Below are 25,105 nucleotides of genomic sequence, written 5' to 3'. Positions count from 1 at the left end.
TTCTATTTTCCACATAGAATTCATATTAAAAGATGCAAACGTTCTATGAATGTTTTGTACATAAAAAATCGTACAATATTATATATTGACATTATGTGATTATTTTTTATTGTCATTTAATATTATTATAAATAAACTGACAATTCTAAATACAAAAATAATATAATACATATAAGAATTTAAAATGATATAATGTTATATAATAATTATTTCGCTATATATGACTTATAGAAATATATAGGAATAAAAAATTTTATATTTGTTTAATTTCACCACTACAATGAGGACAACAAGTTATATTTGAATCACTTCGTGGAAGAAATATTTGGCCACCAATTGCAACAGCTGCTCCCATCACTGCACTACAAGCTACATCTTGTCTTCCTGACATGAGCAACTTTGGACTCATAAGAAGCTGTATATAAATGAAAGAAATAAATATACATGAAACAAGGTAAAATAAATACAAAATAAATATGAAATGAAAACTTACTTGTTCTGCAGTCTTTTCGGCAAGTGTTTTCATATCTAAACCAGTTATATTAATTTCTCTTTGTAAAGTAATGTTTTCTACACCACATAATAATTGAACTTTTAGAATTTCTGCAAGTTGACAACAGCCTTGTACTAAATCTATTATATTTGTACTTGGTAATACATGCCTTTTGCAAGAAACACTTCCAACATGATCAAAATTTTCACGCAAAATACTAAGTATCCTTAGATAAAAGGGACATAATATATGTGTATTAAAATACATATATTCCTGCTACTTAAAATATTTTGTAGAAATATTTTTATTAATAAAATACATTTTTTGTAAATACATGTAAGAAACATACCTGTATGTCTTAAGGGATATATCTCTTATAAGATTTCGATCCTCTAGAAGTCTTTTTATTGCTTCTTGGAGATCTGTGGTTCTTTGGCAAAGAGCTGCTTTCCATTTTGCAAGTTCTTCAACCATTAAGCTATCAAAAATTATTGAGAGTTATGTATATTATATATATTATGTATTATTATAAATGAACCATAAATATTTATATTGAATTATTTTCATTTACCTACTGGCTAAGAATTTACTCCTCCAGACTTCACATTGACCTGCTAACCACTCTGTTTGTTCTTGATGGGTTGATAAATTTTGAGCAGAATTTAAAAGAGCTCGAGCAAGTTGCAATTTATCTTCAGTCAATAAATGAACTTTTGTTTCAAGATCTTCTCCAACAGCAGCTACTAATAAGCTTTTTAATTCTCCATTAACCTATTGTAAAAAAGAAAGATGTATGATATAATATTATTACTTTAGTAATAAGTAACATTGGTACCTGTGCTTGAAATTTCAACTGATTTTCAAGTTGACTATTTTCTTCTTTAAGCTTTTGTATTTCTGCTTCGTATGCCTTTTTTTCTATCAACGAATCACTTTCTGCAGACTTATCTTCATCTACAGTCTTTAAATCATTAGATACCTTTGTTTCATGAAGTTTCATTGCAGCAACTCGAGAGACAGTCATATTCACATTTACATTACTTTTTTGCAATCTTCTATTCTTTTTTTCATATGGAATGATTGGATTGACTGCAGCCTTATAAGGTTCATAAGGAATAAATTTTGGCTCCTTTGATTTTAATGAACTTAAAATATGTTTCTCATGTTTTACATTATTAACATGCCTTGGTATTAAATTTACTATTGGACCATTTGGCATAACTGGAGGAGTTGAACTTAACTGTTTCAAATTTGTTGGATGATAAATTAACGTTTCACCAAGACGGCACTTTGTCTGTTTAACTTCAATTTTTTCAGCCGTTGCATTTTCCATCCCATCACCTTGGGTACGTTTAATCCAGCCTGTAACTTATACATCTTAAATATTAATAATAACACATTAATGTATAACATAAAAATAAAAAATTTTAATGTTAACAAATATGATACTAACAAATATTTTTATTCATATTGTATATTATTTCCCATAATTAATTGCTTTCCCATATGTTCTGCTATAATTATTAAGCAAAATAAAGAAACAAATATCTTATTACTTATATAATGATAATATTACTATGAAACTAAGAAATTGTTATCTTGTGGTCATTATCATATTAAAAGTAATTGTCATATGTACTTTATTTTAAATATATAGAAAACAATGAATATGCAAAATTATATGAAATAGGATGTTATATTAACTATATTATACTATATAATTATGTGAAATAAGCGAAATTAAGACTAATTATAAAAGCAAAAGAAACAAATATTTTATAAAAAATGAAAATTTATATAAGTATGTATATAAACAAGAAATCTAACCTTGTGACTTAGTTTGAGGTTCATCTTTTGTAGAATTTGAAATATTGGCCATTTTCACTTCCATTTGGTAGATATCTACTTAAAATAATTTTAATATCATTTCATATCACAATAACTTATCAACTACTTTTTATCGGTCATTATTAATCTATTACTTGACGTATCCAATTTAGTGAAAGGAACTCAATGAGACACGAGTAAGAAAATATATATCAATACCAATGTATACATCATGTTTAGACAAAAAGTATAGGAACATTTTTTACGCAAATTCTAATTTCCACTGTGTAGGTACATTTATCAAGTAATATTAATTTTTATATTTTTATGAATATTTTGCAATTCTATAATATTTTGATAAATAATTATGTAAAATAGGTTTTAAACTTTTAATACTTTTTGTTTGTGTATTATTGTCAATATAATATATTGTGTTATTTTTTAAATAAAATTTCACGAAATAATGATAATGGCACTTTCAATATTCACAAATATATTGTAATATATATATATATATATTTGAATTATCGAAATTTACAAAAAAGTTTGATTTCTATACAAATTTTTTCTTATCTAATATCGATAATTCAATTGTTATAAATTACTAGTCACCAAAAAATAATTTTAAATTCTTATAGTTGGTGAGATCATTAGTTATATATTTAACACAATAAAAAAGAGACATTAAAGAAGGAAATTAAATTAACAAGCATTTAATATGACATATAAATTAAAAATTATAATTTTGCAGTATAAAAAGATTTTAATTTTGCAATATTGTCAAATTATAATCTGAAACATCAATTAAATTTTATTATAAATTGTAACCTCTGCAACCTTTGCAATTTATAAATTTTTAACTTAAAAACAAAACATTACACATTGATATTACTTTATCAAATACGGTAAAGTTTAATGATAGAATAATGTTTGTAAGAAGATTTTATAATAATTATAGCGATGTAATAATTTTATATCTTGAACCATTACCATAATTCTTATACTCTTATAAATTCAAATTTTAACTTGAAATATAATAATAACATGTTCGTATATTAAATGAACTGTAACAAAATAATATAAAAAAAGTAATAACCATTCCAAAGAATAAAAGCTATGGATAAAAAAACATATAAAAAATATAAACGAAGGATCGCACAAGCTGTAGCTAAAGTCGATAATAAGCCTCCAAGATTTGAAGTGTCCGCATATTACAAACCGCATAATATGAGAAGTGACATAAATCGAATAAGAGAAATCGACAAGCAAAATATAAAATTATTAAGGCGGATGAATATAATTACTCGATTAAGGGTAAGTATAAAAAGTTTTATTTCTGTAATAAATATCTTTTATTCCTCATTATTTTCTACCTTTTTGTATACTTATACTGCTATATTTTACTATTGATATGTCTTATATTTAATACTACCACATCATTTCCTACTATGTTTATATTTAGTATTGTAATATAAGTAATCTTAATAATTACAAACATGTATTGTATAAAGTATATAATCATATATGTTTTATAAAAATATTGCAATTTTCTAGTAAAAGTATTGAATGTATTATTTAAAATACTGCAATAATAATAAGAAACGAAGCGATAATTATGAAAAATAGGTTTTAAATTTTTAATCCTTTTTGTTTATGTATTATTGTCAATATAATTAACTGCAACAATATATTAACTGCTTTTAAATTAAACTGAAATTCATGATGTGTCCAAATTATAGGCAAATATTGATTGCTGGTTACCAAAGATAAAATATAAATCAAAACTTGATAATCAGGAACTAAAAAATACACAAGTCATGAAAGAAAATAAAAATTTATTACGAAAAATTCGTAGAGCAAGTACTAATTATCCTGCTGCCGAGTTTATACAAGATTGGAAAGAAATGAAAATGAAAATGGAACACAGTAAAAGGTAAATTATTCCTTTAATATTTCACGCATATATATTTTCGTTTTTCAAAGTTTTATGCAAAACAATTTCGAAATTAATTTTACTTAAATTATGACAAAGATTAAGTTACATTATTTTTTTAAATTTTTAATTAAAAGAACACTAGCTTTTTATTTCTATCTTTTTATATCTCGTTCTATCTTATTATAATTTTAATGAAATCAATATAACATGTATCCATATCTTAAAACACTTTATTCTTTCCATTCCATTGTTAATTGTGAAATTCAATTTTACTTTGTATTAGTCTTAAATTTTCAGAGCATAGAATTTTGAAAGTTAGAATAGAATTTTAAAAATGCAGCTGAGAGATAAAAACACAATAATGAAATGTAATAAAATAAAAGAATAAACTTTATATCATATTATTATTACACATTACACGTAATGTAAATGTTTATATGGATGATTAAATTCTATAGATATCAAAAAGAACCTACAACACATACCATTGGATTGCAATCTCCACAAAATCATTGTATAATTACAGATTTATCATTGCTAAAACATATAAATCCGTCTATTCGAACCAAATGTTTTTTTGAAATTGAAATCCAAGGAGATCAGAAATTAGGATCCATTCATTTTGAACTTTATGATGATATTGTACCTCGAACGTGTACAAATTTTGCGGAATTATGTCGTGGACATAATGGCTTATCGTACAAGTAAATAAAAGTAAAATACACATATTTTGACAACTTTAAATTAAAAAAAAATAAAAGAAAAGAGATCTGTGTTTTCCTCCTGCAAAATGTTACTTAAAAGACGTGAATGATGTGTGCAGTTCTATGCAATACATTATTTTGATAAAACACATTTATTCAAACTATTACTTTTATGGTATTATTATTACAAATATATGTATATCTAATAAATCCATATATATATATATATAAATCCTTAAGTCGATTTCTTTAGAAAAATTTATTTGGACGGAGGAAATATCCGGAAAAGATATCTAAAAAGGTCTACTTTTCCAAATGAATAATATTTTTTAAAAGGAGATAAAATTGTATCTTTAACTAAAAAGAAAACAATGCTTTTTCTAATAGAAACACACCGTTTCATCGAATTGTATCCGGTTATTGGTGTCAAGGTGGAGACGTTACAAAACTTAACGGATGTGGAGGAAAGTCCATATATGGTGAATCATTTGAGCATGAGAATTACAACTTACGTCATGCTGGTCCCGGAATTTTGTCCATGTGTAACGAAACTGAGAATACATGCAATTCCAAATTTAATCTTACTTTTAGACAATTGGAAACAGTAGATGGGAAAAATGTAGTTTTTGGGAAAGTGATTGCAGGTCTCTCAAACATTTATAAGGTAAATTTATTTCAATTACATTAAAATAAAGATATCTTCTTCATTCCTAAATTTTTCTAAATATATGAAGAATATTTGTTACTTATATAATTATCTTTTAATAAATTAATGTAAATTTAGAAAAGAACAACTGTACCTTCTTTCATACTTTTTATTTAATACATCTTTTTATAAAATAAGGAAAATTAGAATTATATAACAGTTAATTAAAACTATACCGCAGAAAATCACAGAAAAATAATATTTTGAAACGTTAAATATGCAAATTTTTAGTATACATGGATCTATAAATCCAAGAAATAAATAAAAAGTTTAACTACTGTACTGAAAAAACTTTCTATAAATTTATTTATATAACAGATTTGAAAAATAAAATTGATTCGAGTACTTAGTAATGATTTTGAACATGATCACATATTAATATATCCGATATTTTTTAGATTGAAGAATTTGGTACAAAAACAGGAAAACCATTTAAAACAATAATTATATCCAATTGTGGTATATTAAGATGTATAAAAAATAGATAAAGATCAAGCAAAGCATAAAAATTTCATTTAATTGGTGAAAGGCAGAGGTCTTTGATAGTATAACATCAATGTTAATAGTTTAATTACTATATCGTATATAGAAAAACATAATTATATCAATTACTTAATTAATTTTTCACTCAAATGTTCTTTCTTTATATCTGTACATTGTATAAAAACATAAAACATTAAAAAAGATATTTAATTTGTGTACAATAATTTTAATAATAAATCGTACTTTGATATATTAAATTATATTTCTTGTAACGTGATTGTTATTTTTATTTAACGTCTTCGATACGGCGCTTGTTCTCCAGATATCGTCATTTGACGGCCGCGAGCTACGGGCAAGAACAATTGTGTAGCGTAGCGTATTACTGACAATTGACAGTCAAATTGACCTCAGCCGATATTCAGTCGACGTTTGACCCTGGGAACGTATTCGGGGTGATCAATTATAATCGATACTCGTACTGGGACGGTTAATTAATCTATCCCCATTTCATATGTTATGTCCATTATGTTACATTAATATCATGATTAAATTACTGAGATAAACAAACACAAATATCATAATCCGGTGTTTATTTTTCATTCAATTTTTATACAATATCATCGAATTTTCTATATGCAATTTGTTTTATAAAATTTGAGTATTATTAATAATGGTTTGAGTATCTTTTTGATGTGTAAAATATATTTTTATATATAAATGCAGTTATTCAATTCATTTATAACAATAAGGCACTTTAAAATTCATGCATATAACAAAAATATTTCATATTTATATAGATATATTAAAATAATTATTATGATTGATGCAAAGTTTAAATATAATGATTTAACATAAAATAATGTTAGCAATTAAAGCATAACTATGACGTTATAATACAATAACATAAACTTTCATTGATAATATTAAGAGATATTTCATTTTACATTCAATTAACCATAAGCTGATATATGTTGCTTATATGATTAAGCTGGTAGTCTTTTAGGGTTTAAATCATACATTCGGCGCATACGTTTTTTCAATTCTTGTGGAAACTTATCGTAACATTTTTTACAGGCAGGTTTTAAATCAAACTCAAAAAATTTAGTTTTTTGATTCATTTTTTGATCGCAAAATGCACAGGCGAAATGATGTACGCACCATGCTTTATTCAAAGCTGTAAAAACTGAAAAATTCAAAATATATTATATATTTGCTTTCTTCTTAAATTAGAATAAAATTTATAGAATAATATACTAACCATCGCCAGAAATTACTTGATTACATACAAAACACAAATTACCGAAAAGTTGATGGTAATGTGTTTCACAATAAGCTAAACCTTTTTTCTCATAATGTCGATGACCTAAAAACGGCTTTTCACATTTTGCACAAACGAAATGTTCAACATGCCAATGTTTACCTAGAGCAGTTACTACTCGTTCCTCAATCGGACGTCGACATGCACCGCAAATTGGAATTCCCATCTTATCATGACATCTCAAACAGTATAGCTCATTCTGAAAATGTTAATAATCAAAATGTGAATTATTAATATACTAAGTACTAATATATTATGTAAAAGACAATACTAATAATTAAAGACAACACAGTTATAGATACATACCATTTCATTGGCAGCATATCCTGGTCTAGAATTAACCTCTCTAGCATCTGAATTAAGTTCTATACCACAAGCAGTACAATTAAAATGGTATGGATGATAGAGTTCTCCGCGAAAACGGAGAGGCTTGTCATCAATTACACCACTAAAAATTATATGATATTATATACATGATATACAATAGCTAAATAATATATATATATAACTTTAAAAATCAAAATACTGGCACTGATGACAAATATATTTTCCAAGTGCCCCAGCCTTGACACGTGCGTTACATGTATGGCATAAAGCTCTACCCTGACATTTAATAAATCCTGCATCAGCTAATTCACCATTGCATTCTTCACAACGGAAACATCCTGGGTGCCAATTAGCATTCATTGCTTTTATTACACGGCCGATGACAAATTCTCCTACAAATAAAAAAGTATAATTATATTCTTTCTTATAAGTGTTTTTATGAGTTCTATATGAGTACATTATTTTTTTAAATTTAAGTATTTGTCATATTGCAATAAATAATTAAAACAACTTACCGCATTTTTCACAACAAGGTGCAAATAAGACATGGAAATCATGTTCACAATATTTGTACCCTTCAAATTCATAGAATATTCCATCTGGGAATGGACGGAAACATTGTGCGCATCTAATAAAATATCTTTTACTATAATTGATATAATTTTTAAACAATATGTAAATTACATAAAAACATAATATAGATGTATACAAATACAAACTTAATATAATAACTTCCAATAATAATAAAATATTCTTACACAAAGCATTGAGGATGCCATAGTTCTCCATTTGAATTAACAATCTTTTCATGAGGCACAAAACCTTCTCTACATCGAGAACAGAACATATTATCCAAAGACATCCCTGTAACACTTTTTATATAAAGTTTATATTATTAATGGGACTAACCAACCATTATTCTAATAAATATAAAACTGCTTTAAAATTGGGCTTAAAAGTTAATATTATAGTTTCTTCTCCTTCTTTTGGTTGTTCCTCCTTCTTTGTTTCAAAATGATTAAATTCATATAATACATTTAAGTTTTACCAATTTATTGCAAATACACAATATTTAAAAAATGAGAAAATTAATGTACATTAAAGATAATTACACATATATGTATATATATGGCGAAAAATCATAAAATACGCAAAAACTGAAAAATTTATTTTCACGACATTTTTATAAACTAAAAAAACAATTTATAGCGCCTAGTGTAATGAATATTTCATATGATATCTTCAAAATTGAATAATATGTAAAAATAATTTATTTTTACTATCATCGCCATAAAAAGATAACTTTTCATAAATATAAAATTGCATAAATGCTGCATATTGTATTAATATTTATATTATATTCAAGTTAACGTTTCGAATGTCTTACAATATTTCATAATAACGGATTTAAAATAATATACCTGGAAATTAATTTTGCTGGTGGAAGATATCCTATAACACTATGTTTCGGAAGAGAAATAATTGTGCTTACCCTGGCATTCTTTAATGATAAAGAAGAGCTAATTTATGAATTGTCGTTACTTCCTTTTTCTTTTAATTAAAAAAAATATGAACGTTATATATTACAGATTATTTAAAAAAATACCTAGTATTTTTCTAAACTAAAAATTATTGTTGTGTACCATTAATATTATTAATACTTTTTGAAATGGTACTTTATAGAAAATACACCCATCAGTGTTACTGGTTATATATTAATTCTTCGTTTTATATTTAGAATAAAAATTACGTCATCAAAGAATGCACCGCTTTTTCTGTAATAATCAGTTAACTGCAATAGCCAATCAAATGTAAGGAATGTGAACTTGCCTTTTGTGAAATGTTACTTCAAACAAGGAAGTAAGGTTATGTAGATATGAAACTTTAATAATTATTAAACGATTAATGTCTTTATACATATTTTAATATCGTTATTTTCTATTGCAATTTTAGTAATGTAAATGAATATTCAAATTCCCCGTTTTGTTTAAATATATTTTCAAAATAAACATCTACAAAAATATAATTATGCAATGTATCAATAATAATTAATTAACATTTCATGTTTCAAAATTTTTGACAGTTTTTGGATAATGTTAATATTTCAGAAATACGTTTAGAAAAAAGATAATCAAAACAATTACATACATAAAAATTACAGGGAAATATAAAATAAACTAAGAGACCGTTTCAAGTTAATTTTCAATACCATAAAGTATATTAATCTACATGGAACGTTTAATTGATTATAAAAACTAGGAAATAATTATGCTTTTTACCATAAAATTATTTAAATTTTTATATAGTATTTAAAATACCTGCCTAGTAAGTATGAAGAAAAATAGCTACGTGTATATATATATATATATATATATATATATACATACGCGTTCTCCCTTTTCCTTTCATAATTTTGCAATATAATATTTATGTTTAATTATATAGAAATATTAATAAGTTAAATTATATAAAGTACATATCCAGTTTCGTAAAACTACATTTAAATCGTTTGATTTGGCGCTGTAGGTCGTCATATGGCGCTGTAATCAACTTAACTAATCGATCGAATAGTATCGTTAAGATAGGGTTGACACTCTGCAGCTGCTTTCCTACGAATTGTTTGTGCTCTGAGGAGACGTTTCTCTTCCACGAAGTATTAAACATATAACGTATAACTTGCAAAATGGCATGGTTATGTAGTCGTACTATTTTTCAGACATGTCGACGACAATTTTACCGCGATGCTGTGAGATATACAAAAGAGAAGGAAAAGAGTAATATAATTTTCTAAATAATATTAGAATTATTTAAGTGTGCTGCGTTTTTTTGTTACGTAATATGAAAATATAGTTTATTGATTTTACATCATTTTTGATTTATGTTAAGTACAAAATTGAATATTTTCTAACGAAATTCTTGTTTCAGCTTTTCCCGATCCGCTAGAACTAGCCACGGGTTTGGAAAAACGTGAGTTACTTGCTGCTGCCGCTGGCGATTTTGTAAGTTTCTACATTTAATAATTTTCTGAATCAATGTCACACTTCGAAATCTACATATATTAATAAGATATTCTATAAAATAAATTTTTTAAATCAAATTTTTCATGTTATTTGCAAACTATAATTATCTTCTAAACTTCATCACAAATTAAGTTGATTAAAAAATTAAATTGAAATTAATAAGAGAAAAAGTAATTTGATGTGCATATTCTGATGTAAATCTTTAATCCATTGTTATTATGTATGTATATCTATATGAAAAATTGTTAAATTAAATAAAATCAAGTTTGGCCCATAAAATGTAAATTAGAACAAATAAATTTGTCAATATATTTTCATATTTATCGAATATATCTTTTATATTTGTGAGACATATTAAAATTATTTTACAATGCATCTTTGCATTTGTATTATAAAAGTAAAATATTATACGTGAAAGTTAAGAATTATAAATTATTCTTCCTGTCAATATCTTAATTAGTTGTTATTATTTATTATCTTATTTCAGGATCCATATCACATGAAGGCCATAGAAATATTACGTGATAGCACAAAGGAGAATCCAAATTTAGTACCAAGTGCATTCAAAAGTCGTGTTGTTGGTTGCCTTTGCGAAGAAGATACTGCACACGTGAATTGGATGTGGTTGCATGAAGGTCAGCCACGCCGCTGTGAATGTGGTCATTGGTTTAAACTGACTGAAGTTGCTCCTTTAGGATAAGATTTTAATTTAATGTCATTTCTTGTTATTAGTCATTTGTTTAAAATATAGAATTAATATCATATACTAAATATTGTGTTTATTTATTGCCTTCTTATATCCTATCTTCATCTTATATATATCCTTTAATTCCAAATAAATTGTTAGTAAATAGAATAGTAAATTATTACTAACTTATATCATGTTTAATATCATTATTTTAAGATTTTTATCATTTTCAATTAACTTCTATGTAAGGTCTTATGAACTAGTTTTTTTTAGAAAATATTAAAAACAATTTTTCTATAAATTTTCTTTGTAGAAATATAAGAAATATATGAAGCTGTATATACTATAAGAAATATTTTGAACATATTAATTTCTGATTTGTGTTTCTTATTACCTTATTTTAATAAATTCTACTACAAATTCTTTTATCATTTCTATTATCTAAATTTATAAATAATTATACAGTTCTGAATAATTGTATGTAACAATTTAAATAGTATTAAATGTAAATTGTACAATGATTCAATTACTTCAATTTATGATTGTTTAGATGTAAGAAATATTTCCTTGCTATATACTCATGAATACACTTTATGGAATTTTAAGTCATAATTCATTAATTTTTTAATTTTGCAATTTTTATAGAAGTTTATGATATATCTAATGTTACATTATTTATAATACATAAAATTATATTATGTTTACATTATTTCAAAATTTAATTATATGTATTAAATTATTTGTAGCATTGTAATATTACATATTAATTTATGCTATATTACTTATACAAATATAGTAATAATAAAGTACTAAAGGTATATTTGAAAATATATTTTAATAGTGATATGTGATGGATATTACATCCTATGTAAATCTATTACATTCTATGTAAAATATCTAATTTATTAAATGATTACATATATACTAGTATATTTGTAAATATAAATTTTATGATTGTGAAGTATTGTAAAAGTTATATAAGTATATGAAATTTCTTTTCTATATTGTATATTGTAAAAATAACGAATTTCAATATTTATAAATTTATCACAGTCTCAATGTAGTTTTAGATTTATATATAGGTACTTCATTTTCAAATTCACAACCATAAAAAAGATTACTTAATATTATACAAAGATCAAACTAATGAACATACTATTATGTAGAATTCATTTTGTATTCTGTACAGTAATTACCTCTATATTGTAGATTTTATAAATATTAATTGTACATATCTGATTTAAGCATGCGAAATATTATAAGTTTCTTTCTTACGCACAAAATTACATACATGACAGTATGTTCTATAAAAATTCCACAAGAATTCTATAATTCTTCTACATGAATTGTATAATTATGCTAACTTGTATTAACTTATTATGCTTTGAATCTATTATAAATAGTATTGAAAGTTCCTAGAAATTTGTTTTAAACACAATATACACTTTGATATTCTCTTTGAAAAGAGGTGTTTCTTGTATTTGTTAAAACATCAGTCCTTGGTCTACGAAACAGTAGTACATGTGGTTCTAAAATGTAACAGATATACATAGAAAACTATATTAACTATAATTGAACTGAATGAGATTGTATTAATATTTTAATAAGTCACCATGTACAAGCGTGTCTATTTTTATACCTGGTACATGCATCATGTAATGTACCCAGCCTGGACTTTGTTGAACTCCTAAATTTCTCCATTCTGTTTCTGACATAAGATGAGTTTTTGGAACATGTCTTGCTAAATCAACTGGCAAAATAACATGCCTGTAAAAACATAAATGTTGAGTAACTATAGCTATAAACTAATTCTTATTATAATTATATTTATTTAATTATTATGTAAATATTATATAATTAAAATTGTTATTTTACTTATATAAATTAGTTCTAAATTATTTCCTCATTTACTACATATATTATTCGATATATTTACTTTCAAATGGAAATATTTTCAAATGAAAATAAGGAAGATAAGAACATAATATAAAGTGATTCTCTTAATGTATTTCTCAAATGAAATAATGTAATGTAAGGTCAAGCATAGATAAATTAAAACCAAATATATCAAATATATTAAATTAAAATTAATATATTTTATAAAGTTATTTTATAAAGCTAAGATATTTTGTAAATTTTAATACTTTAATGGTTTATAATATTTTAACATGAATTAACTACTCTTTCGTACAAACCTATATTCATATTTATCATCGTTGTATTTTTCAGAGTATTGTATTTGATCAGCTGGCATTTTGAGTATTAAGATATAAAGATATAAAAATTTCTTTCTTTTATAAAATTTGTTTTCATAACAATCGTATATATGCGTACAATAATAAATTTCACCTTGTTTTTCAGGACGTCAAATAAATTTCAATGTAAGATATATTTGATACAAGGTGTTTTTTAAAAGCTACAACAGGTAGTAACAAACACGTTTAGGAAACAAATGCGCCCTCTTGTAGCTTCGCTCAAAAGAGAAAGATACACACACTAAAATATTTACTTTATTATTAAAGATTAATAAAATTTTAATAATTATCACAAAATGCAAGATTTATGCCCATTGTGTTTGAAAAATGGCCTTAAGAATAAAATAAAATTATTGCAAATTAATTTACAAGAGGCTGTATGGATATGTGAAGAAGAAAAGGTAAGCTTTTTATAACTTTTTTCATTTAAAATATATTTTATTATAGATATAACGTCTGTTACATATTTTATAATGTAATATTTCTTTATTTATATATAACCCCATATGTGACAACAAAAATAACTTTACAGAATAAATGTGATTATGTATTTGTTCATCTGTAACATATTTGTAACAAATATAAATATAAATAAAAAACAAGTACATAACAATATATTATCATTTTATTATTGTATTAAATTAATCTATTACTTTTTATTTTAGTGTGTATGGCCTTTTGGATATGAAGATTTTGTATTTTGTCCGAGAATAGTAGGAAAAGTCTGGTCTTGTTATTGGAATGATTATAAGCCAACAACACCAAGATTAAAAGAAAATCTTATAATATCAAATCCATCAAAACTACCATTATGTCCTATACCTGTAATACCTACCAAACATATATCGAAAGAAGTTATCAATAATTTAGATATGCATCCTTTAGAGAATATTAATGCTATAAATAACAGTTCAAATATAATAAACTCAAATACTAACGTTGATGATCTACATATTTCTGTTTTTAGAGAAGCAAGTATGATATCAAACATTAATATCGAAGAAAAAGAAACTACTGTAAGTAATGTACATAGCAATAAATTACAATCGATTAATGATAACATAGAAAATATAAAATTTGAGAATGAATGGAAAAATTTATTAAATGAAGATATTAAAGAAAAAAATGATATTTCCATAGAAAATGTTAAAAATATGAATATTGTCAAGAAGGCACCAAAAATAACAAGTATTGAAAAAACAAACATTATTATTTCTAATATGAAAATAGAAAATCAGATTCCTAATGTTAAGTTAAGAAATGAAGAATCTGTTCATCAAAAATCTAAGAAGGAAATTTTAGACGTTGAATCTGTAGATGTTACAGGAACTAAACTGAAACCAGAAGTTGAAGAATTACCAAATTTGGAATCAAGTGAAAATAATGAAAATATATTAAAACCTAATTTAAATATAACTATGATGGAAATAGATGGTTTACCACCTATCACATTGTCATTTGAAATTCCAGTATACTCTACAGCTCCTGAAACAGTAATAGCTAATACACAACTAGGTAGTTATAAAAGTAATAATACAAAACCAAACAGTTTCGAAATGAAAGATACAGTTGTAAAACGGAATATAAGTAGTGGTAAAATATATGAGAAATTCAATTTTAATGCAATTAAGAAAAAGCTGGAATCAAATAATTCCAGCAATACTAATAATAATAAAGATAATTTTTCTAATGCGAAGACACAAATTCAAAAGGTAGAAAATGATTCACCAGAACCAAAACCAATTTCAAATGAAAGTGCTATTTGTGTACTGAATGAACTTGATAAGTCTTATTCTTCAGATATGAAGATACAAGTTCAGCAAGTAAAAAATGATTCACCAGAAATAATTTCAAATGTGAGTGCTACTTGTGTACAAAATCAACTTGATGAATCTGCAATGTCTTTATCAAATCAAGAAATTATAGAATCTGATACTGTAGCAGTCAATGCTAGTGTAAATATAGATACTGTTTTGGAAGAGCTTATATGCAATGATTATAGTATTTCTGAAAATATAAGCGACGACTGGATAGAATCTCTATTAATTTAGCATTTGATATACTATAATTAATTGTATTTAGTTACTTTATCTGAACAATATTATACAGTTCCCTATCTCACCCATTTATAGAAAATAATAATATGTCATTTTATATTATACAGTCGTATAACTAGAATTTTGTTTACTTATGGAAATAAAAAATTGTTGTTGATTCTGTATGTATATAATATATGTATGTTTGTTTGTATGTATGTATATATGTATATGATGACAAACAAAAAATAAATAAGACAAATATTTAGGTGATCACATTTAGCTGGGTCACTCTGTCTAATTAATGTAGTATGGGAATATTATATATTTAACAGATATTTACTATACATAGGCACACAGCTTTATTATGCAACACATGGTATATTTAAATATATGCATTATAAGTATTATAATAGTCTTTATGACTAATTACATAATACATTTTATAAATATATGATATCATTCTATTTAAATAATTTGAAAATTTTAGTATAAAAATAATTGTATTTTTATATAATCCTAAAGTAAAGAAATCACTTCTTATCTCTTGTAATCCACGTAAAAAATGTTTATTCTAGATAACTGTACTAGAATCATTTTATTCTTCCATATCACTTAAAAAAGGAGGGAATATAACATAAATATTGTTTTTTAAACATATTTCGACATAAATAATATGTACTGATATTTTCTAGTTATTTTATGTATATAATGTATGTTACAATATAATACAGTTTATGCATAAATTTTCACGACAATATATTTAATAAAAATGGTTTTTTTAATATAGTGAGTACTGCCATGATGTGATTGTTTCAAGGTATTATAATTGTACATAATACATTTTCAAAATATTTTAAGTGAAAGAAATTGTCACATAGTTTATAATCAAATTACCTAATGAATATAACATTTAAATGAATGTTTTTAAAGAGTAATAATAAAGTAATTCGAAGAATAATTGCTATTAAATGTATAGTAGGTATTTTTCTATTTTCACAATTATGAATTGATGAAGGAATAATTGCAAAAAAATTTTAAGATGTTTACAATAAGTGATGAAAAGGAAACAAGTCTGTTATACAATATAATATATTTTTTAAAAGATTGCAATAATGCAATGATGTCAGATTGCATAATATATGAAATCAGAACAGAGTGAAAGTGAAAGTAAAATATGCAGCAAAATTATTGCAAAAAATATATTTATATTGTACAATTACAATAAATTGCAAAATAAAATGATTGTTACCTATGAATAAAAAGGCGATTGTAAATACTTTGCATTCAGCTTTTTTCTTTATCTTTTAAAATTTTTATTTTTCGACCTAACAGATCGTATTTGGAATGATTTGGTTCCGGATCTTCATCTGTATCTGAACTACATTCACTATCACTAGAATCTTCGTAAGTGCCAAGGCCAGGTAAAATTCCAATGCACTTCATGCCTGTTGCATTTGTTATATTTTTATGTTCTAAAGTATCAGTTTTGAATGCAGGTTTGCATTCAGCTATTATTTGTTCATTTAGTTCACAATCTTCTTTCTTTGATGTGTCTTTGCCTTCATCACATGACTTTCTTTTAACACCCCGTGCAAGATCTACATAAATACAATATTAAAATAATATTCAGATTAGGATACCAAATATTAAAGTCTTTTTATGTACTATTTATAATCTTCAATTACTCTGAATATAATTATCATTTTCGCATAATAATTAAATAATTTATAAAGATGACATTAAATTTTTATTTACCTTCTTTTTGTTTTTCAGGACGTTTAACTACAACACCAGCTAATAATTTTAATTGCGAAGTACGACTACAAGTAGAAAAAATATATCTCTTAACATTATAAAATATAAACATAATAATAGAAATGAGCACGAATTAAAAATATTTATTAAATATCATGTTATCAATTTTATAATATCGAAGATATAATATTACAAAAATGAGTCATGCTTATTAAAGTTGCATTAGATGAAGTAATATATTACCTTCCAGAAGAAATATTTTTATTTACAATTTGAGGATTCTTTAATTCTTGTTTTAATTTTTCATTTAAGGATTTTTCTTGTAATGAAGCAACAGCAGCTTTGAAATCTCGCATTTCTTTTTCTTCTTCAAGATTTTTTTTACGCTCTTCTTCTAATTTTGTTCTATCCACCAAATCCAAAAATTCTACTTCATCATCATCTAAACCTTTTATCATATTTTCTGTGAATGAAAAGAATAATTACATAACACAATGAAACATATAATTATAACTTATAAAGGAATATGCATGATTTTATGTATAATTACGTACATTCTAAAATTGTTAACTTACTCAACTTATGTGCTTCCTCATATTCTGCATCTCTTTTATTTTTTTGTTCTTGTAATCGTTCATATAAAGATCTTGTATCATATGTTTCTTCTGGAGCTTCTATAAAAATCAGAAAACGTATATGTGATACTTTTATAATAATTAATAATTTAAAAAATAAGTAAAAAATATAAGCATAAATAATTACAATTTAAATCATTCATTTGTAAACACAATAAAGACAAGAACTAGATATCTTAATTAATTTTATACATATTGCAGCTTTTAATTAAATAAATATTACTATTATAGAAGATAGCTGAGATATAATATATACATATAAAATGAAAATATGAGAATAACCTAATGGTTGGTCTGCAGTTCGTACACGTTCCCATTCTTCTTGTCGTATTCTTCGCTGTTCTGCAATTTCAGCTTCTGATATAAATCCTGAACTCATAATGATCTAGAAAAAAAATTGAACAAAAATTACATATATAAGGCACTGATTATTTATTTGCTATAATTAATAGTTGACATAACAATATATAGAAAATAGTAATTAATTGTTCAATTTCTTATTAATTATAATATATATTCGACAAATATAATGATTATTATTATTTTTTATCATAATGTTTTAATAAAATTAAATAGCGAATATTATATAAGAAAACATTATTTGATTATAAATTTTATGAAGAAACAAAAATGCGAATATCACTTTCCAAAGAATGAAATTAAAGAATAAATGCATAAAAATAAAACTTTTGAATATATAAAAAGATGAAAAAGAAAATAAAATAAGTAATGTTATATACTATACATACTTAGAGTACTTATATTAATACTTACCACTCTTATGTATACTAAACTTTGACAGAGTAATAGCACAAGAACTATATATTTTCAGTGCTTCTAAAGTTTTTATAAACATTCAACATTTATAATTAGTTATCCACTCCTTATTATAACGTAAATGTTAAAATAAAATTTCTTTAATACAATTTTTTGAAGGCTTTGATATTCAGTACTTTAAATTAAGAATTTTAAACATTAGATTAAGTGACTTAAAACATTAACATTTTTCTAGGAATATTTGGCACTCTAAATTTTAAACACGAAAAATTTCCTTTTTTCAAATTTGTTAATTAGCAACAAGTTGTTACGAAATGTTAACGATTTTTTCATTTAGTTAAAATATTCTTAGTGTATAGATAAAATTAATAATGTTCAAAATTCGTGATTAAAGATAAATACATATTTAATATTTTCTAAAAGATATGTAGGTTAAGTTCTAGATTTAAACTTGAACAATTATAAAATTACAGAGTTATATACGTTGAATATTTTCTTATAAATAGATCTCTTATTTATACAATCAAAACCGGATTGAACAACGTTTTATATTATCCTATCAACTTATGTCACGAAAACGACGCTCGAGCTTGAAACACTGCAAATTAGCTGCTCGTACTTAGGTATTCCAACATTTTATGCGCATGCGTGAAACATTATGAGTATAGTATATACACACACTTAGATGTATCTATGTAGAATATAAATGACTAAGTTTATATATTTATAATTTTGTGGTTTTTAAACTTTTCATATTTTGTACTAGTCTGAAGAAAATAAATATACAATATACTATTCAACTTTTGTTTCACAATTCAAATTATAACACAATATGTTACATAACAAATATGTTAAATTTTGATGATTAATATCACAAATTTCATGAATTCAAAATGGGAAAATAACAATCTGCGAAGAAAAGTATTTCAAATATTTTTATTCTTTAAACAAATTATACATAAGTTTCTGGGAATTCAAATGTTACATCCCGGCCTGTTAGCTTCTTATAGACTGCAGCAAAGGTATCAACCTAGTAAATGAAAATGTTGCATTAAATACCTTATATTAATTGCCATTAGAGAATACAAATATGAGTAATTTATATTTGTCATTTGCACAAATAAAAATGAAATATAAAATACGGTACATTACAGAAACATTTATCATTAAAGATGTATTTACCTTGTGTTCAATGTTTGTTTGCTCATTTTTATCTAAATGAACTTTAATAAGCTGTGTTCCATCAAGTTTAATTCTGATGCGTTTTCCAACAATCTCTACAGGGTACACTAAATCCTCTAATAATGCATCATATACTGCAGTTAAGGTACGGCTGGAAAATACATTTATTTATTATTAGTTTATACATTAATATATATACAGTATACTCCATTAATATTTTTAGTAATAATATAACATACCTTCTAGGTCTCTTTTGCTTATTCTTAGTACGTGTTTTTCTTGTTGGTTTGGGCAAAATCTTACGTTCTCCAACAAACATCACATGCTTTCCAGAAAATTTCTTCTCTAGTTCACGTACAAGTCTAGTTTGAATTTTTTGAAATGCCTTTAACTTTGGCATAGGTACATATATAATAATGCACTAGAATAAATATTAATTTACTTTATATATATTATCATACATTTAAAATCATAATTTTAATTTCAAGCATTATATGTATCTAATAGGCCGTTCTGTTATTTGTAATGAAAAAAGTAATGAATTATAAATATTGTTTATTATATATTTTTTGAATATAATCAGTTTAGATTTATAATTAATTAATTAATATTATCAGTATTAGCTGCTAAATAGATACTGAATCAAAATTAAGTTATATAGATGCAGCAATTGAAAAGTTATTGTGCAAAATAACATGTCATTTTTACCTTTTTATTATTAGTTTCTATTTCACGTGCTTTAGTGATATAAAGTTCTCTTAATTGCGATTTTAGATCACTATTCATTTCCAGTTCCAGCAGAGCTTGGGAAATGCTGGCTTCGAACGCATCAGGTTCGGCCCCGCCACTTTTTATTATTTTAGCGTTTGCTGTGAACATCTGAAAAATATTTTGAGGTTAACATTTCTTCTTGTTTATACACTGGTACTTTATAAGCCCTACACAGTTATTCTATTTAATGATAATTTTAATTATAGAATATGAATTTTATTTGAAACTGATGATGTAGACAAAAATACAACTTTAAAGTTAAATGCTACAAACTACGATATGCTGTCAAATAAGTACATTGTATCCAATAAAATCCAATTTTATCACATCTTATATATACGATCCGAGGAAAAATATTACTTCGTCCGACACATCGTTATATTGTGAATAACATGCAAAGTATCATTTAACGTTTTCTAATTCATTTTAACTTCGTTTTTAACTAAAAATTAAACTGTAACTCGAATGTATACCTTAACGATATCCGCACCGCGTGAAAAAGATCCAATATGCCCTCAGATAGAAATGCCAACTGTTCTGCGCACAAAATGTCTCTATATTTCTATTGTATTATACTATTTATTGTAAAATACAAAAATATGATCTTTTATTCGCCATTATATTATTAATTATGTTTTAAGAAATATTCTAAATTCATTAGCTTTACTTAAAAACATTTTCTAATGATTTAATCCTAAAATTTTTATTATATTCGTAGTTTCACGAAAATTTGTTTTCTAAAAATTTTGACATATATCTTTTATAGAATAAATTATTAGATAAATAAAACAAATTTTTAATATAATTGTAATATATATTTTTTAATATATACATTTTTTGTATCTATAAGGATTTGGTAATTTGTTAAATAAAATTTCTTAATAAGTCATCGGCCTAAGGAAAACCGTCCGGAAAGTGAGCAGTGACCAATCCTGAAAATCATCAATGAAGAAAAGAAGAAGACACTTTATGTATCTCTGTCTGTCTTACAAGATCGCGAACTTTGTTGTCTTCCATAGTGATTTTTCACGATTAGACACGACTCAATCTTTGAGCGGTTTTCCCTAGTGAGTATCGAAACTGCTTGATATAATTGTGAGCCATAATGTTATCTATGTATATATTTTAACTTATAGATTTAACGTAACAAATCGGCCTTTCAGAAGTTAGTTTTATTTCATATATCTTAATTCTTTGAATGGATTTTGTCTGAAAGATGTATTTACTCTAAGGAATAGTAAGGTCAAAACATAGTAGGATTAGAACACGTTCAGGGTAATGCTATATTGCATGATAATTCGTGTTTTATAAAATGTACATTTCTTATTGAATTTGAATAAGACGTATAAGCTTTTAAAGTATATATCATCATGGAAGATAAAAGAGATGCATATCATTATGAAGAGGGAAAAGAAAAAAGGATGCCCTTTACCATCTTTGGTGAACCAATAATTAAAACACATTGTCAAAGAAATGTTATGATATCTGCTATTTCTGGTGGCATGGTTGGTGGTTTAATAGCATTTTTGTTTACTAGTAATCCAAGAATGTCTACACGAATAGGAGTAATTACTTACGGTGTAATAGGAATTACTGGTGCACTTTATTGTACATACGATGAAATACAATCAAGAAGTGAAAGAAGAGAATTTAGGAAACTTATGCATATGGGAGTTCATAAATCCCAAATCAAGGATACAAACTCAGTTGATAATGTATCAGACCCAAAGCTTGAAAGTATTTAAAGCGTTTATTTACACAAAACGTCCTATAGATATAGGTATATAAGTTTTCTTAAATGTGAATAATGTATAAATGTAAAATGTAATTGATTTATATTTGTAACAAAATTTATATTTTGTTATGTTTATGTATCAATTTGTAATATTCTGCAAATAATTATTGTATGTCAATAGAAAATAAAACGATGTGAGAATGTCATTACTTACATTACAGTATGTAAATACAAGCAGATAGTAAGCGCACATCAATTAATAATTAATAAAACAATAATTAAACAAAAATCAAGAACTAAATTATTTTCTTATATCTTATTCATGCTAAGATTATTAAGTTCCCCATTGATACAATTATCCTTTGTCTATAACTTACTTAATGTACAAATTAATAACAAGTTCTAATACTTTCTATATGATAGAAAATAATATAAATTTTCTATTTTGTTATATAAGATATGAAATAATTATTCAAGTACCGAACAGATCTAAAAAAATATTAATCCATCTATTTTAGTGTAATATATTTACATATATTGTACGTATGTAATTATTGTAATTCTTGCGTTACATAAATAACCTTACATATATATTTAAGATTTGAGCAATTTCTTATTATATAAGTTCAAATAAATTTTCTAAATCAATGTTCTCGATAATCTACAGCAGAGGGCGCTGAAGAGAGTATGATATCATGCGAAATTCTATCTGTTATATGCTCATTGGTGTTTGCCGTTTGGTGGGGTGTGTATGACATCACGACGCATGTTTCGTACTATCGAATATGCTATGCTGAGTGACAGGTGGTGTAGTAGTTCTGTTACGTACCGTGTATCGAGGATACAAGTCGTATCCTCGCGTCACGCGATCGGCACGTTGTCATTCGTAGGTGTCAGTGTTAAGTTTTGTGATGCATACCACGATTTCACGCAATCTACCTGAGAGATTCGACTCTACGAAAAGAGGTGAGTTTGTTATTCTCAGTAACATCTCAAATTTCATCTTTTAAAACCTAATGTTATCTTCGTAAGAAATTCAAGTAGAAGATCAATTAAATTTTTTATAAATAAGAGTAATTCTACCTATTCGATAGTGCTTATATATAAACGTAAAAAAGCTTATTCTTTCTAATTACTTATCTTTAAACAATTGATTAGTTTTGAATGTGATAATCGATGAATTTATAGATTCAGTGTTGCGTTTTATGAAAACGTGACTCAGGAGGACTTGAAGACGGTGGTCGAATTTGGTTAAGATATGATGATTTTTGTAATATATAAACAGTGAATAGTAGTCTCTTAGCTTTCAATATGCGTCGTTTGTAATCTTCGTATGGTATCTACTCGTTTGACACCAAGCAAAGAAAGATATCTATTTTGGCCAAGATCCGATGACATTTGTGACAAGTTTTTGGTATGAAAAAGGACAATTTATTTTTTCCAGTGTTTTTGAGACAGCTATACAACAGGCCAGGCATAGGGCCACACGGAATTTTATTTGTGTGAGTAAACACGAGTGTATTACAAATTACAATATGATTTCCGAGTATAGTTTCTGGTAAAGAGGTGTTTACAAAAGGTTAAGGTGCATGCGTAATGCATCCAGGGTCTACCTTTTCTATGGTCAACTAACAAAACTCTTCATTTTCATTTCTTCGCTTTTTTCCTTTTTCTTTCTTTCTCTTCTCTTTAACATCAATCTTTCAATTGGTTAAATAATTTTACTTTTTGAATATGACAGAAGTTGTCTCGTATGACATAGTTTTTTTTTGAAGTGAATGTAAATTCTGTTAAATTAGTACGTTAAATGGAATTACGATCACGTTTATGATAAGTATACATATGTATGCCGAGTAAATTGTATTGGAACTTAAAAAATTTAAAACGCGCGATTGTGATACGAACATATGCAAGTATGTACAATGTACATATATCAGTTTTAAATATTATATGGATAAGGTTAAATATTATAATATATTCAAAAAATTTTATTCCTATTACAACGTATATGTTTTTCGATACAATTTATTATAGTATATTGAAAGTGTCTTTCGTCTAAACCACCCACTCTTCAATATTTCGGTCAGTATCGATTGCAGGATATGAAACTGGGTAGGGTCCTCCATTTGAACTATCTCAATGCGGATTCTGGCTTTGCATATCTTCTCTCGTTTAAAGATTTTTCCAAAACTTGTAATAGGAAATGATATCTTTCCCTGAGTATAAATTTATTCATTTTAACTATTTGGGTTTTTTTTTTTTGAGTGTAATATTCCATTTTTGTACAACATTTTTAGAAATATTATTTCCTATTCCTATTTCTTTTAGGAAATAATAGAATATATTTCGATATACAAACTTTATAATTAAAATTTTCACAATCATACATAATAATAGCACATTTGTATTATTTAACCAGTATTTTTTGTTACTAAATTACTTCTTCTGAATTAA

At 25.1% G+C, this 25,105-nt stretch overlaps 10 protein-coding genes across 31 annotated transcripts in view; 5 read left to right on the top strand and 5 right to left on the bottom strand.

Moving 5' to 3' along the window:
• Positions 1–146: 146 nt before the first annotated feature.
• On the bottom strand, positions 147–2,543 carry LOC122565562 (golgin-45). 6 transcript variants are annotated; one of them, XM_043721622.1, is made up of 7 exons: positions 2,476–2,543; positions 2,321–2,395; positions 1,329–1,855; positions 1,065–1,264; positions 843–971; positions 494–719; positions 147–415 (listed from the first exon to the last, which is right to left on the bottom strand). In XM_043721622.1, the coding sequence occupies exons 2-7, from the start codon at positions 2,382–2,384 to the stop codon at positions 254–256; spliced, it is 1,308 nt and encodes a 435-aa protein (XP_043577557.1). In that variant the 5' UTR covers positions 2,385–2,395; positions 2,476–2,543; the 3' UTR covers positions 147–253. The 6 variants fall into 6 exon arrangements, with proteins under 6 accessions (XP_043577557.1, XP_043577558.1, XP_043577561.1 ...); XM_043721623.1 differs by adding an exon at positions 1,947–2,007 and having other exon boundaries at positions 1,329–1,861; positions 2,321–2,536; XM_043721626.1 differs by having other exon boundaries at positions 1,329–1,870; positions 2,476–2,497.
• Positions 2,544–3,242: 699 nt separating this feature from the next.
• LOC122565564 (peptidyl-prolyl cis-trans isomerase 2-like) lies at positions 3,243–6,777 on the top strand. 2 transcript variants are annotated; one of them, XM_043721630.1, is made up of 4 exons: positions 3,243–3,634; positions 4,060–4,253; positions 5,348–5,624; positions 6,065–6,777. In XM_043721630.1, exons 1-4 carry the CDS (start codon positions 3,437–3,439, stop codon positions 6,152–6,154), a joined length of 759 nt encoding a protein of 252 aa, XP_043577565.1. In that variant the 5' UTR covers positions 3,243–3,436; the 3' UTR covers positions 6,155–6,777. The 2 variants fall into 2 exon arrangements, with proteins under 2 accessions (XP_043577565.1, XP_043577566.1); XM_043721631.1 differs by lacking the exon at positions 6,065–6,777 and adding an exon at positions 4,715–4,970 and having other exon boundaries at positions 5,348–5,470.
• A 153-nt stretch (positions 6,778–6,930) lies between these two features.
• Positions 6,931–9,528, bottom strand: LOC122565563 (LIM and senescent cell antigen-like-containing domain protein 1). Of its 3 annotated transcripts, none has more exons than XM_043721628.1 (7): positions 9,216–9,528; positions 8,553–8,666; positions 8,310–8,422; positions 7,994–8,186; positions 7,774–7,915; positions 7,408–7,666; positions 6,931–7,332 (listed from the first exon to the last, which is right to left on the bottom strand). In XM_043721628.1, exons 2-7 carry the CDS (start codon positions 8,654–8,656, stop codon positions 7,133–7,135), a joined length of 1,011 nt encoding a protein of 336 aa, XP_043577563.1. In that variant the 5' UTR covers positions 8,657–8,666; positions 9,216–9,528; the 3' UTR covers positions 6,931–7,132. The 3 variants fall into 3 exon arrangements, with proteins under 3 accessions (XP_043577563.1, XP_043577562.1, XP_043577564.1); XM_043721627.1 differs by having other exon boundaries at positions 9,287–9,528; XM_043721629.1 differs by having other exon boundaries at positions 9,401–9,515.
• Positions 9,529–10,368: 840 nt separating this feature from the next.
• Positions 10,369–11,585, top strand: LOC122565565 (cytochrome c oxidase subunit 5B, mitochondrial-like). The gene is made up of 3 exons (XM_043721632.1): positions 10,369–10,568; positions 10,720–10,793; positions 11,302–11,585. Exons 1-3 carry the CDS (start codon positions 10,478–10,480, stop codon positions 11,512–11,514), a joined length of 378 nt encoding a protein of 125 aa, XP_043577567.1. The 5' UTR covers positions 10,369–10,477; the 3' UTR covers positions 11,515–11,585.
• A 929-nt stretch (positions 11,586–12,514) lies between these two features.
• On the bottom strand, positions 12,515–13,916 carry LOC122565671 (cyclin-dependent kinases regulatory subunit-like). 2 transcript variants are annotated; one of them, XM_043721876.1, is made up of 3 exons: positions 13,698–13,916; positions 13,142–13,269; positions 12,515–13,031 (listed from the first exon to the last, which is right to left on the bottom strand). In XM_043721876.1, exons 1-3 carry the CDS (start codon positions 13,754–13,756, stop codon positions 12,931–12,933), a joined length of 288 nt encoding a protein of 95 aa, XP_043577811.1. In that variant the 5' UTR covers positions 13,757–13,916; the 3' UTR covers positions 12,515–12,930. The 2 variants fall into 2 exon arrangements, with proteins under 2 accessions (XP_043577811.1, XP_043577810.1); XM_043721875.1 differs by having other exon boundaries at positions 13,115–13,269; positions 13,698–13,829.
• A 101-nt stretch (positions 13,917–14,017) lies between these two features.
• Positions 14,018–17,070, top strand: LOC122565668 (homeobox protein 4-like). Of its 2 annotated transcripts, XM_043721870.1 has the most exons (3): positions 14,018–14,158; positions 14,423–15,469; positions 15,558–15,695. In XM_043721870.1, the coding sequence occupies exons 1-3, from the start codon at positions 14,054–14,056 to the stop codon at positions 15,561–15,563; spliced, it is 1,158 nt and encodes a 385-aa protein (XP_043577805.1). In that variant the 5' UTR covers positions 14,018–14,053; the 3' UTR covers positions 15,564–15,695. The 2 variants fall into 2 exon arrangements, with proteins under 2 accessions (XP_043577805.1, XP_043577804.1); XM_043721869.1 differs by having other exon boundaries at positions 14,423–17,070.
• On the bottom strand, positions 16,375–19,599 carry LOC122565669 (PSME3-interacting protein). Of its 2 annotated transcripts, XM_043721872.1 has the most exons (7): positions 19,435–19,589; positions 18,961–19,023; positions 18,469–18,571; positions 18,127–18,225; positions 17,795–18,014; positions 17,552–17,616; positions 16,375–17,394 (listed from the first exon to the last, which is right to left on the bottom strand). In XM_043721872.1, exons 3-7 carry the CDS (start codon positions 18,563–18,565, stop codon positions 17,081–17,083), a joined length of 795 nt encoding a protein of 264 aa, XP_043577807.1. In that variant the 5' UTR covers positions 18,566–18,571; positions 18,961–19,023; positions 19,435–19,589; the 3' UTR covers positions 16,375–17,080. The 2 variants fall into 2 exon arrangements, with proteins under 2 accessions (XP_043577807.1, XP_043577806.1); XM_043721871.1 differs by having other exon boundaries at positions 18,961–19,599.
• Positions 19,600–19,883: 284 nt separating this feature from the next.
• On the bottom strand, positions 19,884–21,525 carry LOC122565670 (40S ribosomal protein S7). 2 transcript variants are annotated; one of them, XM_043721874.1, is made up of 5 exons: positions 21,390–21,525; positions 20,854–21,024; positions 20,385–20,566; positions 20,146–20,296; positions 19,884–19,993 (listed from the first exon to the last, which is right to left on the bottom strand). In XM_043721874.1, exons 2-5 carry the CDS (start codon positions 21,022–21,024, stop codon positions 19,916–19,918), a joined length of 582 nt encoding a protein of 193 aa, XP_043577809.1. In that variant the 5' UTR covers positions 21,390–21,525; the 3' UTR covers positions 19,884–19,915. The 2 variants fall into 2 exon arrangements, with proteins under 2 accessions (XP_043577809.1, XP_043577808.1); XM_043721873.1 differs by lacking the exon at positions 21,390–21,525 and adding an exon at positions 21,214–21,374.
• A 307-nt stretch (positions 21,526–21,832) lies between these two features.
• LOC122566358 lies at positions 21,833–22,940 on the top strand. The gene is made up of 2 exons (XM_043723488.1): positions 21,833–21,983; positions 22,053–22,940. The coding sequence occupies exon 2, from the start codon at positions 22,287–22,289 to the stop codon at positions 22,659–22,661; it is 375 nt and encodes a 124-aa protein (XP_043579423.1). The 5' UTR covers positions 21,833–21,983; positions 22,053–22,286; the 3' UTR covers positions 22,662–22,940.
• Positions 22,941–23,449: 509 nt separating this feature from the next.
• Positions 23,450–25,105, top strand: part of LOC122565958 (putative mediator of RNA polymerase II transcription subunit 26) — a 68,164-nt gene continuing 66,508 nt past the window's right edge. For 9 of the 10 annotated variants that reach the window (XM_043722551.1, XM_043722550.1, XM_043722546.1 and 6 more), the window contains exons 1-2: positions 23,450–23,617; positions 24,096–24,153. The gene's annotated coding sequence lies outside the window, so the exon portion shown is untranslated. The remainder of the gene's footprint in view (positions 23,618–24,095; positions 24,154–25,105) is intronic. The other variant, XM_043722548.1, reaches the window with a different exon arrangement.

This window comes from Bombus pyrosoma, linkage group LG3 (assembly GCF_014825855.1).
Source record: "Bombus pyrosoma isolate SC7728 linkage group LG3, ASM1482585v1, whole genome shotgun sequence".
Lineage (NCBI taxonomy): Eukaryota > Metazoa > Arthropoda > Insecta > Hymenoptera > Apidae > Bombus > Bombus pyrosoma.
This window is presented reverse-complemented; position numbering and strand designations above follow the sequence as displayed.